At 40.3% G+C, this 13,759-nt stretch overlaps 1 protein-coding gene across 1 annotated transcript; it reads left to right on the top strand.

Annotated features, from left to right (window-relative positions):
• The first annotated feature begins 1,133 nt into the window (after positions 1 to 1,133).
• ftr83 (finTRIM family, member 83) lies at positions 1,134 to 12,758 on the top strand. The gene is made up of 7 exons (XM_014195815.2): positions 1,134 to 1,863; positions 2,406 to 2,501; positions 2,755 to 2,988; positions 3,900 to 4,059; positions 4,252 to 4,308; positions 4,917 to 4,985; positions 9,594 to 12,758. Exons 1-7 carry the CDS (start codon positions 1,273 to 1,275, stop codon positions 10,121 to 10,123), a joined length of 1,737 nt encoding a protein of 578 aa, XP_014051290.1. The 5' UTR covers positions 1,134 to 1,272; the 3' UTR covers positions 10,124 to 12,758.
• Positions 12,759 to 13,759: the final 1,001 nt, after the last annotated feature.

Below are 13,759 nucleotides of genomic sequence, written 5' to 3'. Positions count from 1 at the left end.
ATATTTATTCCCTATGGCATTTGAGATATATGGTCATTGATCTTTTTTGTTTCCAAGAACTGACAGAAAATACAGTTAAAATTACAATGCATTTTAGAAAAATGTGTTTAATGTTTAAAATATTGTAATAGGTAGGGCATTGTTACAGGTCTACCAATAAGTGGCAGTAATGAGGGAAATGGAATCAGCCATCTTGAAAGCCATTTTCCTGAGATTCTGTTGGTCATGTGTTTGTTTGCCATGTTGAAGGTAGACCTTAACTGATCTGCAAATCTACTTGTATGATGGAATTGTGTATACAATGTATCTAACATGTTTCGTCATTGTCGAGGTGTTGATGGATGCTTTGGGCCAGACTTTAGAACTAGTGTGAAAGATGCCCTATTTGTAAGTTTGCTTAAAAAAAAATTCAAGTAACCTCTGCAAACTGTATTGTGATTTAATGGTAAAGATTCTAATGGAATATTTAGTAATTGTGGTGTTGATAAAAAGGCAACTCCAACCACAGTTTTTTTGTCCTTTGTTTTTAGTATTGAAACATGGCTGAATTTTAAAACATTAGACAAACCACTTCCCATAGCCTGAGATTATCTTGTCACTTAGTGGGTTAGACCAATAGTTTACCCTTTTGTAGTGTGACTTATCAAAGAAACGTATCACTTGTGTACAACTGATGTTGGTACTTCATTAGATGTGCAGTGAAGTCCAGTGTGACACATATCTTACATTATTATATGTGCAGGGAAATCCAATGTGAAATTGATCTTAACTGTGTGCAGTGAACCATGTTTTATGTCACATGTTAAATAAAAATATTGCACTGCATAAACGAACAACATGAGGGTCAAAATGTGAGCTTTGTCTGGGGTAGAGTCCCTGTTGGAAATTATGTAAACCAACAGTGACCTATATTTGTAACTACAGTATCGATTTGCAGTACTGTCAAAACAAAGTTAAATCCTGAGATCACACAATTCAATCATTCCTCTCACTTTCTGAATTCACACTCCTCTTCCTGATTGACGGCTGTTGAATGGTTCCATTGACACTCTGTCACCTGGCCCCACCCACGTTTTACTAGTTTCTGCTTAACCAGTTTAGCCTCCTTCCCTCAATGACTGTTTAGTCTATATAACATGCTGCGGAAGCACCTGTGGCTCATTTTGCTCAGACCTGACGGACGGGACAGACCGAAAATTTAACAGTCTCACTTCGTCTTTAGCCTACTACTACCAAAAACCTAACAGCACCAGGGTGCATCAGTCAATCCCCATGTCTACTGACCAGGAGAGCTGCCATCTGTGTAAGGAAGACCTGAGGGACCCAGTCTCCATTCCGTGCGGCCACATCTTCTGCTCCATCTGCCTGAAGACCTACTGGGACCACGCTGACCACACCGGTTCCTACAACTGCCCACGTTGTCGGGTCACCTACAACAAGAGACCCACCCCACGCCGCCTCCAGACCTCCCGCTCCTCCTCACACTCAACTCACTCCCAACTCAGGATGTCTGAGACCTACCCTCCTCCACCTCCAGACCCAGACTACAATTACGCTGGACCACAAGATGTGGGATGTGATATCTGTATTGGGAAGAAGCACAAAGCCATCAAGACATGCCTGATGTGCCTGGCATCCTACTGTGAGAGGCATCTAAAGCCCCACTATGAGAACCCTGGCTTCAAGAGGCACAAGCTGGTGGATGAGATCGGCCATCTGGACAGACAGATTTGCCCCCAGCATCAGAAGGGTCTGGAGCTCTTCTGCAAGACGGACCAGATGTGTATCTGTGTTCTGTGCACCGTGAAGGAGCACAAAGGTCACGACATGGTATCTGCCGAACAGGAGAGATCAGAAGAACAGGTAAAACTGCTATGTCTTTGAAGTAGTTGCATTTCTGTATTGTTAAATGACAAAGCTATTAGTGTAACAGGAAAAAAAACTACTTTTCAATAATTTGCCTATTCAAAACCATAAGGTTTCTGTAGCCAATTGACTGCAGTTGTGTGACTGAGAGCGACAGGTTGATTGTTGGAATAGATTAGCTAGTATCAGCCAAGCCCCTAAAACAAATAATTCAGGCAATCAGTTAGACTCACCCACATGAGTGAAAGCAGTTACTGTAAATGTGTGTGGGCTGGGGTGGGGTGTTGCAACCAAACCTCTATTCCAAGAACTACTACTGGCTAGATTTTATTACTGCATTGTCTGAACCTAATGCACATTATAATAATGCATTTTGAAGGCCATTTCAAATTACATGAATGGCGAGGAAAAACATGCCACTTCACTCAGCCACAATTTTTGTCGGTAGCATTTGAGTTGTTCAGTATTTGGAATATTTTGGAAACAATTGTCTGACTTGTGGGGCTATGTCACTGACGTCCTGTGTCCTCCATCCATAGCAACGTCTGGGTGCCACCCAGGCAGAGATCCAGGAGAGGATCCATGAGAGGCTTAAGCAGATGGAGGAGCTGAAACAAGCTGTGGATTCACTCAAGGTACATGTCTCTATAGCACATAAAATACAGTAGGTTGTGAAATTACACAATTACAATATACTGTTAAGTCATACTAAACATACTGTAGATGTACTCACAGTGTATATTTCTAATGTGTGTCCTGGAGAGACACATGATCTTTTCCCACCAAGAGATTTCATAATCACAAATATCAATACATGTATTGGTACAACCCAAACTGCTTTAGAGATTATAACAGCATGCCCAATAAGTGTGCCCCTTTCCTCTCCAGAGCTCAGCCCAGAGGGCTATGCAGGAGTGTGAGAAGTTGTTTGGCGACATGATGCGTTCCATCGAGAGGATGCAACAGGAAATGACCAAGCTAATCTCCTCCAATAAGAGGGCAGCACTGAACAACGCTGAGGGTCACCTAGAGCGTCTGACCCACGAGATCGCTGACCTCAAGAAGCGAGACAACGAGATCACACAGCTGTCACGCACAGAGGACCACATCCACTTTATCCAGGTGACTAAAGGCTCGCACACATCGCACCGAATGTGGATCTAGCGTTAGTCTTGCGATCGTTCAGTGCGCTTTGTTTTAGGAACCACCGTAAAATCTGTGAGCACTCGGTTCGCAAATGATGTTCAGAGGTGATAAATACTCTCAGGCTTTAAAGTCTAACACCCCTCACCCTAAAACAACTACTATAATATTTGGGCTCAAGCCAAGGAATGACACAAGCAATTTTAAACATTGCCTTCCCCCTAACACTATATATATATCTCATATTTGAGTGGCCCGCCAAGCGCATCACCCCAAAATAACCAGAACTCTTTGCACAATTTGGGTTAAGTGCCTTGCTCAAGGGCACATTGACAGATTTGTCACCTAGTTGGCTCAGGATTCGAACTGCCGACCTTTCGGTTACTGGCCCAATGCTCTTGCCGCTTCAATGGGGCAGAAGGCCGTGTGTTGTTGTGATTCTTAATGGCCAGATGGCAAGTAACAATGACAAGAAGCTGCAATGTGGAGACTCGTAGCTGGCTAGTTTTATCTTTGTTCTTGATACCATGTCTTGTTTTGATGTCACGTCTATGCTAATATGGCAAAAATTCACTAGCTAGCTAACCAACAACCGCAATGATGTATTTGAGACAACAATTGTGCAAATGCATTTGTTTTTCAATGAACATTGAAGACTAAATAGTTACATGTCAACAATCTAAGCCAACCCAGTCTGTTTTGACCCATAGTTGCGCACACGTCGGTTTTGTTGTTAAACAACCAACCTGTCTATAATAATTGAAGACAGGAAATATGAAGCCAGGAAATGACACGAGCCAATTCAAATGATGAATGTGTCATTTGAAAAGAGGGCATGTCTGTCCTCATCCATTCACACATCTAACCATCTCTTATCCTCTCTGTTGTAGAGCTACCACATGCTAATCGCTCAGACGGAGGCTGAGGAGCTGCCCACAGTCTCAGTGAACCCCTACTTCTCCTTCGGACCCGTCACCAAGGCTGTCTCTGAGATGAAGGTCCATCTCCATGACATCAGCAATGAGGAGCTGGTCAAAGTGGCCAAGACTGGTGAGACAGTGAGATAATGCACTGTAACTTCAGTTAGTTACTGCCATTGCTGAATGAATGATGTAGAGCCGAGACCTAGATTAAACCCCAGGCTTTTGTCCTTTTTAAAACCATGGACTTGGAAATGCTTCAGTAATTTACAATATATTCTTATAGAGAATATTTACTCAACTAGAATTTTTCCTCTTTCAGTGAACAAAATGCCTTTCTGCCAACTGGATGAAGCCAAAAGGAGAAATACTGTGAAAGGTGAGTCAATCAACATGAAACTCCCCACTGACCTCATTCTGGAAAATACTTGGAGTGGTATTAGTTCAAAAACAAGGATATCGACCCCACCACTCCCCCAGACCTCCACCAAACCGCCAAACAACATTGTTAGGTGGTTGCTGAGGAAATATGGGCTTGCCTTGTGTTGTAGCTAAATTCCAGTAATTACATTTTCACAGGGCAATCACAGCATAATCTGAATTTCAAATGGCTCCTTGAGTGATTATAATTTTCTTATTGCTCTGCTGTGCGTAAAAAAACCCAAAATGGTTCCTCTAGTATTGTTGGAATAGTAAAGTGGTCTGAGCACCTTGATCTTTATTAGAGGGCACTCAAAGGTCAGGTGGTGGCTCAAGTGGCCCTGAATATTTACATTGGCTGATAAGTTAACTCTCTTAGAACACCACACACGCATCAAGCAATTCTACACAAACACACACTCATTAAAGTTGGATTTTCTGGGGATATCCGAAACACTAATAAATCCCAAGATTGTAAAGTAAATTTCCATGCAGGCTATATTGTACAATCCAAATACAATGTTATGTATGTTTTTTGTTTTCTTTTGCATTTCCTTCTCTTTGTAGCCGATGCAGTTGTTGCCGTGTACAAGTCTCCAAGCCAGGAGCCCCAGCACAGAGAGGACTTCCTGAAATGTACGTCTATTTAATGATTCTCCTTCTGAGACTATACTTACCAAATCAAATACTATAGGACTGAGGGTTCATTCTATACTTACCAAATCAAATACTATAGGACTGAGGGTTCATTCTAGTGCCATTTAATTATTCATACTATTTGATCATATAAGTGTGAACTACTGTTCATAAATTGCGTTAAAACCACTATAAAGACAGGAGTTAGTCTAAAATACTACCTGGCGCCCAGCCCACATGGAAACAGGCTAGTGCTGTGATGGGAGTAGTCTTACCACATTCCTTAGATACTAGGTTTGTAAGTGGGCATGCTCAATGAACTTTATACCGGTTTACTGCGGTGAGTGGGAGTATAGGTTTGTAAAAAGGTTATACAGAATGACATCACTGTATTGGCAAATCTTTCGAAGCTACGTTACTTGACTACTACAACTATTGGACACTACAGCTTCAGCAAGTTTAAAAACTGCTCTGAATAGGACAGTCAAGGTATAGAATAGAAGTGCGTACTGAGCATGCGGAAAGGGAAACATCGGTCACAAGCAGATTTGAATAACTGTGGTCCGAGCTATACATGTAAATAAATGGCTCTGCCTCCGGTGGTATTCCAGATGATAGGCCAAGTGGTCGATCTTCCAGACCAGATGGGCCAAGTGGTCGGTCATCTCGTCCTAGCCGTGGCTACAGAGAGTACCACCAGTTCTGACCTGGCTGAGGGGTGAACCAAGGTGAACCAAGTCTATAGTACATGAGCTACTGTAGCTGTTCTACTACCTGCATGCTGGTGCACACCTGTCCTGCAGGGTCACAAGTTTTTATTTTGTAATTTTTTTGTTGGGTGATTTACAGGTACAATATCAATTCATATTTTCAGTTTATATAACATGTACCTATGGGCTCCACAACTTTTTTTTTAAAGTAAGAAATACATACAGAAATAATTACATTGATCAAAAAGGATTTTGTAATAGTACAATTGGTATGTAACCATGTTTTCCACCCCATCTAGCAACACAGGTTAGTTGTCAGTGCCCACTCCCCTAAACATCCAAGGTTCCTTGTCAACTGAGGATGCTTTTACATCCTCCCTCTCTTCCCATTTCCTCCCAGAGACCAGAGAACCCTCCCCATACCATGCCTTCCCCCTGCCAGCAGTAATCATCTGAGAGATTCAAGGAGCTATCACCGTTAAGTAATATAACTTAGCAGATTAAACATTTACATTCATGCACTTTGAAAAAAAAAAAAAGTGTAACTTTGTCCCAGAAGCATTTAACTGCAGTTCACACCCACATTATATGAAGGACTGTGCCTACCTGATTTACGGGACACAGTGAACAGATTGGTATGGGGCCAATTTCATCATATAACTTTCCTTGGTGTTAAATACAGTTTGAATAAAGTATAAATTGATGGCTCAGATTATGGGATGTCAAGGTCATATTTTTCCATACTCTGTTCCAGTTAAAGGGTTGTTCAGATTCACTTAGATCTGTGGACCATACTTTTAATGGCTAGCTCAGAACATGAGCTTTCTAAAAGTTGTATATATGCAGTGCATTCAGAAAGTGTTCAGACCTCTTCTCTTTTTCCACATTTTGTTACATTACAGCCTTATTCTAAAATTGATTAAATACAATTTGTTCCTCATCTATCTACACATAATACCCCATAATAACAAAGCGAAAACAGGTTTTTAGAAATGTTTGCAAATGTATTACAAATGTAAAAAAATTAAACCTTATTTACATAAGTATTCAGACCCTTTGATATGAGATTCTAAATTGAGCTCAGGTGCATCCTGTTTCCATTGATCATCTTTGAGATGTTTCTACATCCTGATTGGAGTCCACCTTTGGTAAATTCAATTGATTGGACATGACTTTGAAAGGCACAAACCTGTCTATATAAGGTCCCACAGTTGACAGTGCATGTCAGAGCAAAAACCAAGTCACGAGGTCAAAGGAATTGTCCGTAGAGCTCCGAGACAGGATTTTGTTGAAGCACAGATCTGGGAAAGGGTACCAAAAAATGTATGCAGATTGAAGGTCCCCAAGAACACAGTGGCCTCCATCATTCTTAAATGGAAGAAGTTTGGAACCACCAAGACTCTTCCCAGAGCTGGATGCCCGGCCAAACTGAGCAATCGGGGGAGAAGGGCCTTGTTCAGGGAGGGGACCAAGAACCCAATGGTAACTCTGACAGAGCTCCAGAGTTCCTCTGTGGAGATGGAAGAACCTTCCAGAAGGACAACCATCTCTGTAGCACTCCACCAATCAGGCCTATATGGTAGTGGCCAGACAGAAGCCACTCCTCAGTAAATGGCACATGACAGCCCGCTTGGAGTTTGTCAGAAGGAACCTAAAGGACTTTCAGACCATGACAAACAAGATTCTCTGGTCGATGAAAACACGATTGAACTTTTTGGCCTGAATGCCAAGTGCCACGTCTGGAGTATACCTGGCACCATCCCTACGGTGAAGCATGGTGTCGGCAGCATCATGCTGTGGCTGTTTTTCAGCAGCAGGAACTGAGAGACTAGTCAGGATCAATGGAAAGATGAACACAACAAAGTACAGAGAGATTCTTGAAGAAAACCTCCTTCAGAGCGCTCAGAACCTCAGACTTGGGCGAAGGTTCAACTTCCAACAGGACAACGACCCTAAGCACACAGCCATGACAACGCAGAAGTGTCTTCGGGACAAGTCTCTGAATGTCCTTGAGTGGCCCAGCCAGAGACTGGACTTGAACACGATTGAACATCTCTGGAGAGACCTGAAAATAGCTGTGCAGCAACACTCTCTATCCAACCTGACAGAGCTTGAGAGGATCTGCAGAGAAGAGTGGGAGAATCTCCCCAAATACAGGTGTGTCAAGCTTGTAGCGTCATACACAAGAAGACTCAAGGCTGTAATCGCTGCCAAAGGTGCTTCAACAAAGTACTGAGTAAAGGGTCTGAATATTTATGTTAATGTGATATTTCAGTTTTAATTTTAAATAAATTTGCAAACATGGGGTATTGTGTGTAGATTGAGGGGGGAAAAAACAATTTTATCAATTTTAGAATAAGGCTGTAACGTAACAAAATGTGGAAAAAGTCAAGGGATCTGAATACTTTCCAAAGTGAAAACAAGTATGTTATATCTTGTTTTCATTGAACCATTTTCTTCATTACCCACCCTTATTCATGAAGTCTGCTAACTTAATTGTAATGGTCAGAATTGTTAACTTATTTTTTTATACCTTAAGACAAAATATGCTGCTGAAGAGATTCCATATATAAGGCTGCGGCTACAACTCTGTAATTATAGTGAGGGGGCTAGGGAGGAGGGGGGGGGGGAATGGTTTTCCAGAGGGTCTTCTTGGTGGGGAGTGACCAGTGGTGTGGGGGGGGGGGCCTGTGGGTCCTGCTTGTTATTTTACATCCATGGATTTATCAACACTAAAGACAACTATTACATTTTAGAAAAATAATGGCAACACTAGTTATTATTCTCTTGTGAAATTTGAAAAGCCTTAATAGTCCTATCAAATGTTCCAGCTGTCTTGATCTCCTAGCAAGAAACCATATTTATATATTTATATAGCAATGCTCCAAGAAACACACCTGTTCAAAAGGACGCACATAAAATAGAGAACCATTTGTACAAAGCCCCAAACAAAACTCATGTGTGGCTTCGGGACAAGTCTCTGATCAATTTATAAGAACCTCAATTACCATTCTTGGTAAAGGCAAAGATCAAGAAGGCAGAATCACTTTCCTTAAATGTATCCATAATTGAAAGAAAATTACTTTTATTACATCCATAATTGAAAGAATATTGCTTTTATCAATGTCTATGCTCCAAGTATTTTTTTTATATTCTCTGATCAGCATATTGTCTGAATTAACTGAATTCCAAATGGTTATTGGGACAGGCATGAATCCCATTCTGGACATGCAGGACAAATCTAATAAGACCAACTACAATCTTGCAGGGTCACATTAATCATAGCCTGGTGTCCTGATCCCAGATCTGTTTGTCCTGCCTTGCCAATGCATGAGAATTACCAGAGGAGTTGGCCAAACAGCACAGACCGATCTGGGTCCAGGCTACGTTACTTGCCCTTAGTTTGCCTGATGAAACTCAAGGTCACTTTGCTGACTTGAATGACTGGTAGCATTTGCAATATTATGTTTGTGGTAATTCAACTAACTACGTCTGACCTTTTTGACATTTCAGATTGGGGATGTGCTAGGCAATAGGGTACTTAAATCTGGGACTTGGGCTGTGTTTAGACAGGCAGCCCAATTCTTTAAAAAACAATCCCACTAATTGGTCTTTTGACCAATCACATCAAATATTTTTTAGAGCTGATCTGATTGGTCAAAAGACCAGTTAATGAAAAACATATCAGAATTGGGCTGCCTGTCTAAATGCAGCCATTGTTTTGTATAATTGTGTATAATATTGGTTTTAAACAACCTTTTACATTCCATAGCTAACCTTGTAATCTCTAGTATTGTATGGTTATAAGGGTAAAATGATCAAGCCCATAGGAAAGAAGAGCATTCAGTTCACACAGTGGCACTCACTCATGACATGCCTTCTCTCTCTTCTCTCTCAGATGCCTGCGTTCTCACCCTGGACCCCAACACAGCCTACCGCCAGCTATACCTGTCTAGAGGCAACAGGAAGGCAGCCCTGAAGAGAGAACCACAGGACTACGCTGACAGTGCCTCCAGGTTCGACTGCCTGCCCCAGGTCCTCTGCAAAGAGTCCCTGTCTGGAGGTGCCTACTACTGGGAGGTGGAATGGAGTGGAGAGGGTGCCTCCGTGGGCGTCACCTACAAGGGCATCAAGAGAGTAGGCTACGGGGACAGCTGCCGCATCGGCTACAACCGCAAGTCCTGGAGCCTCTTCTGCTCTGATTCCAGCTATTCCGCCCGATATGGTAAAGACCAGGTGGAAATCAATGCACCCTACTCCTCCAGGATAGGGGTCTTCCTGGACCACTCAGCAGGCACCCTCTCGTTCTACACTGTGGGGGACACCATGTCTCTCATACACCGCTTCAAGGCCTCCTTTGCTGAGCCTGTCTACCCAGGCTTTTGGGTCTGGTATGAGTCAGCGGTCACCATCCGTCAGCTGTCATAATATTATATTACCTATGATTAAATTATGATTGTCTATGTATCGATCATCATACGTATTGTGATTCAAGTAATATAACTGCATTTGTAATTTGACTCGTTTAGTATCCCCTTTTCTCAAATTGTACTATTTAAATTGATGTTTTACTTTGTTCTATTGAGGTTTGAATTAATGTCTTATACTGTATATAAATCATCAAATAGAGATAGATATCTCTGACCAATTGGGTTGGGTGAGTAAAGGAATAAACATGATATCTATAATGTTTTCATAATCATGAAGGCTCTACTTTAGAATAGACTGATGTGTCAACTAATATATTTGATAAATGAATATACTCTATGGATCAGATGAATAAAATACACCTGAAGTTGTATATAAATGTATCACACAGAGAAACTGGAATGTGTAATACAAGTTTATTTTATATTAATATAGTATTTCTGTCACGTGTGCATTGAACCCAATAATTGATTTGGAATAATTGTAATAGGCACTGTAAAGCTAGGATGACCCTTAATGCCATAATGGAAGACCTGGAAGAAAGGTCTTTATATAAAATGTTTTCCATAAGGGCCGGCCATTGGTGGAATAGCCGACTCACTGTAAACCGGCTACTTTTTCCGCTTCATAAATTTTCATTGAAGTTTCAATTCGATAGTCAGTATAGCCTTCTTCCGCTAAAATGAACGATATGCATCTTCTAGTGATAGGACAGGGGCCTGTCCGCCACAAAGCGAGAAATAAAAATAGGTTATTTTAATTGCCTTCGTTTTTATTGATCTAATATATTACATACTTTTGTTCACTTTCTAGCATTCAAAATAATAGATACTGGCTGCAGTTCAAACACGTCATTTTTACCCCCTCAGCCCTTGCGCTAGCCACTTTCCCTCTGGGGAATCCCCGTCGAAACCGGATGCAGTTTGATTGCCATCTTAAGTAGAAGTCCAATTCACTAACGTTGCCCCCTCGGCCCTCAATTTAGCTTGAGGGAGCGGGTGAACAACTTTGGTCACTTGCAGGGTTGATATGACACACAATTCAATGCAAACTGTAGTCACATGTCAAACTCTTGTGCCCGCGAAGTGTCAAATTGAATCAACAAGGCTGCATTTTCGGCATGTCAGGAAAAAATATGAAGCTAGCTTGCTAACGTAGCTAGATTCATAAACATATTTTTTGGAATTCTGAAATTTATTGGAATAAATGACTAAACTATAAAACTAGCTAGCCAGCTATGGGTAACTGTAGCTAGCTACCCGACAGGAGTGCTAGCTAGATATGTTAGCTTACTAGACATATTTTTTAAAGCTCAACTTCAAGATTTCCACCAAGGTCATTGCCTCTACAATCATCACTCTCCCTCGCTTGGGCAAGGGACATTTAAGGTACACTCGGATGTGACGATGTAAAACGTCATTCAAGGGCTGAGGGTTTAGGGCCGAGGGCTGTCTATTTTGAGTTTGAAACACAGCCACTGTATATATGTCTAAATCCCCAAAACATGTCACTCCAACTCAATACATCACTACTGGGACAAGTCAATTTTCTTACCCTTAGTACATTAAACAATGCATAAACAAAGTTTTGCAGTATAAACCCATTGGGGGAAAAATATATATTTAAATATACTTAAATCATACTTCATCAACATATTTAATTATATTTAAAATTATCTAAATTGGAAGAATTTAAATACATTTAATGCATTTAATGTACATTTTATTTGAATTTTATTAGCGTTTTAAAGTATATTAAATACATTTAAAATTATCGGAATATGAACTTTTTTTGTACTTTTGTATATTCTTAGTATATTAGACAAAGAGCAAAACAAATATACTTTGAATACATCTTAAATACATTGTACGTATATTTGTCAAAAATTTGAAATATACTAAAATTGTATTTATAGTCTCCTCACTACAAGACTTAGCAAATACACTTCTACTCATTAACTACATTAGCTATTGTAATAATAATCTTCTCAGCCGATGTTAACATTCTATTTTTATTCTGCATATTTGTATTATTCTTTTCACTCAGTCATTTAAATCATTATTGAGGAGTTACTACAATGTTGTTGATCCAACCTCAGTTTTCTCCTATTACAGCCATTTAACGCTGTAACTGTTTTACAATCACCAATGGCTTCATGGTAACGCCCCTATGCAGTTTCATTCCTGTCCTGCAGCTCATTTCAGAAGGATGACTGTATCTTTGATATGTCTGGGTGGTGTAATACATAATCCACAGCATAATTATTCACTTGACCATGCTTACAGAGATATTCAATGTCTGATTTGATATTGTTACCATCAATCACTGACCTTTTATGAGGCATTCAAAAGGCCCTCCGGTCTTTGTCATTGAATCTGTGCTTGAAAATCAATACTTGTCTGAAAAAAAATCATGTCAACCCCTATTACTTCACACATAGTCCATGTAGCATATTATGTGATTTGTTAAGCCACATTTTACTCATTTAGGCTTGCTGTAACAAAGGGGCTGAATTCGTATTCAATGGCTATATTTTAGTTATCTAATTTGTATTATTAATTTTTTACTTTGACATTACAGAGTACTTTGAGTTCATTGTTGACAACAAATTACAATTAAATCCATTTTAATCCCACTTTTTAACCTCTTACAGCTCCTTAAGGATAGGGGGCAGTATTGACAATTTCGAAAACAATATGTGCCCATATTAAACTGCCTCCTACTCAAACTCAGAAGCTAGGATATGCATACCTGTTGTATTCGGCGCATGTGACTAATAAAATTTGATTTGATTATAAATAACATACAATCCTTTACTTTCAACTGTTGGTCTAACTCAAACAGTTCAGAAAGTCACCACCGAACCCCTGCTTTAACTACATCTAAATGTCAACCCCGTTATTCTTATTTTTGTACCCTCTACCACAATTGTGAGAAAGTCAGTTCTGGTGACTTTTCTACTTCAAAATGAATGAAAATAAAATGATGCTGACACCATCTAAAATATAATTTTCCCCTCCATAAATAATTCTGGTGACATGATGATCGATGATTGACTGCCGCTTGACAAATAAAAATATCCTCTCTTATCCATAATAATCCTACCAGCACTGTATCTGCGAGCTGTTGGATAGAGAGCAGGTGCCAAGACCAGAGTAGGCACATTAGCTATTTAACGCAACAGTTTCTGTGACAAAAACTATCAATAGAGTTGAACATGCGATGGAAACACATCAAACTTTAGATTTTTATTTGGTACATGAAAATTTAAGCGAAAAAGTACATTTTGTGTACACTACATTATCAGCACTGATTTTTATCTGCAACAAGTCCATTTGATTGAAACATCCAAGCTAGCAATGAGGAATCGGCCCAGAAGCGGCCCTCTTCCGGGGGGCCAGAACTGATTGAATCAGGCAGGAATCGGTTGTAGGACTCAGTCCGGAATCAAAATTAATGACTGCCCAGAATCGGCCCAAGTACATCGGGCTGTTTCAATCTACCGGAATTCACCCGACTTTGCCGGCATCTTACCAGAATCCCCAGAAGCGGCCTGATGCAAATTTAAATAAATGTATACAAAATTACCCGATTTAGTCATTTTAAATATTACTATTATACATGTTCTGCATACAA

The sequence above is a fragment of the Salmo salar genome, chromosome ssa04, assembly GCF_905237065.1.
Source record: "Salmo salar chromosome ssa04, Ssal_v3.1, whole genome shotgun sequence".
Classification (NCBI taxonomy): Eukaryota; Metazoa; Chordata; class Actinopteri; order Salmoniformes; family Salmonidae; genus Salmo; species Salmo salar.
This window is presented reverse-complemented; position numbering and strand designations above follow the sequence as displayed.

What these genes read in the sequence shown, in the direction of transcription:
- ftr83 (XM_014195815.2), top strand. Translation starts at nt 1,273, where the DNA reads ATGTCTACTGACCAGGAGAGCTGCCATCTGTGTAAGGAAGACCTGAGG. An exon ending in AGGAGAGATCAGAAGAACAG is followed by an intron (nt 1,864 to 2,405) that starts GTAAAACTGCTA and finishes CTCCATCCATAG; the next exon opens with CAACGTCTGGGTGCCACCCA. An exon ending in AAGCTGTGGATTCACTCAAG is followed by an intron (nt 2,502 to 2,754) that starts GTACATGTCTCT and finishes TTTCCTCTCCAG; the next exon opens with AGCTCAGCCCAGAGGGCTAT.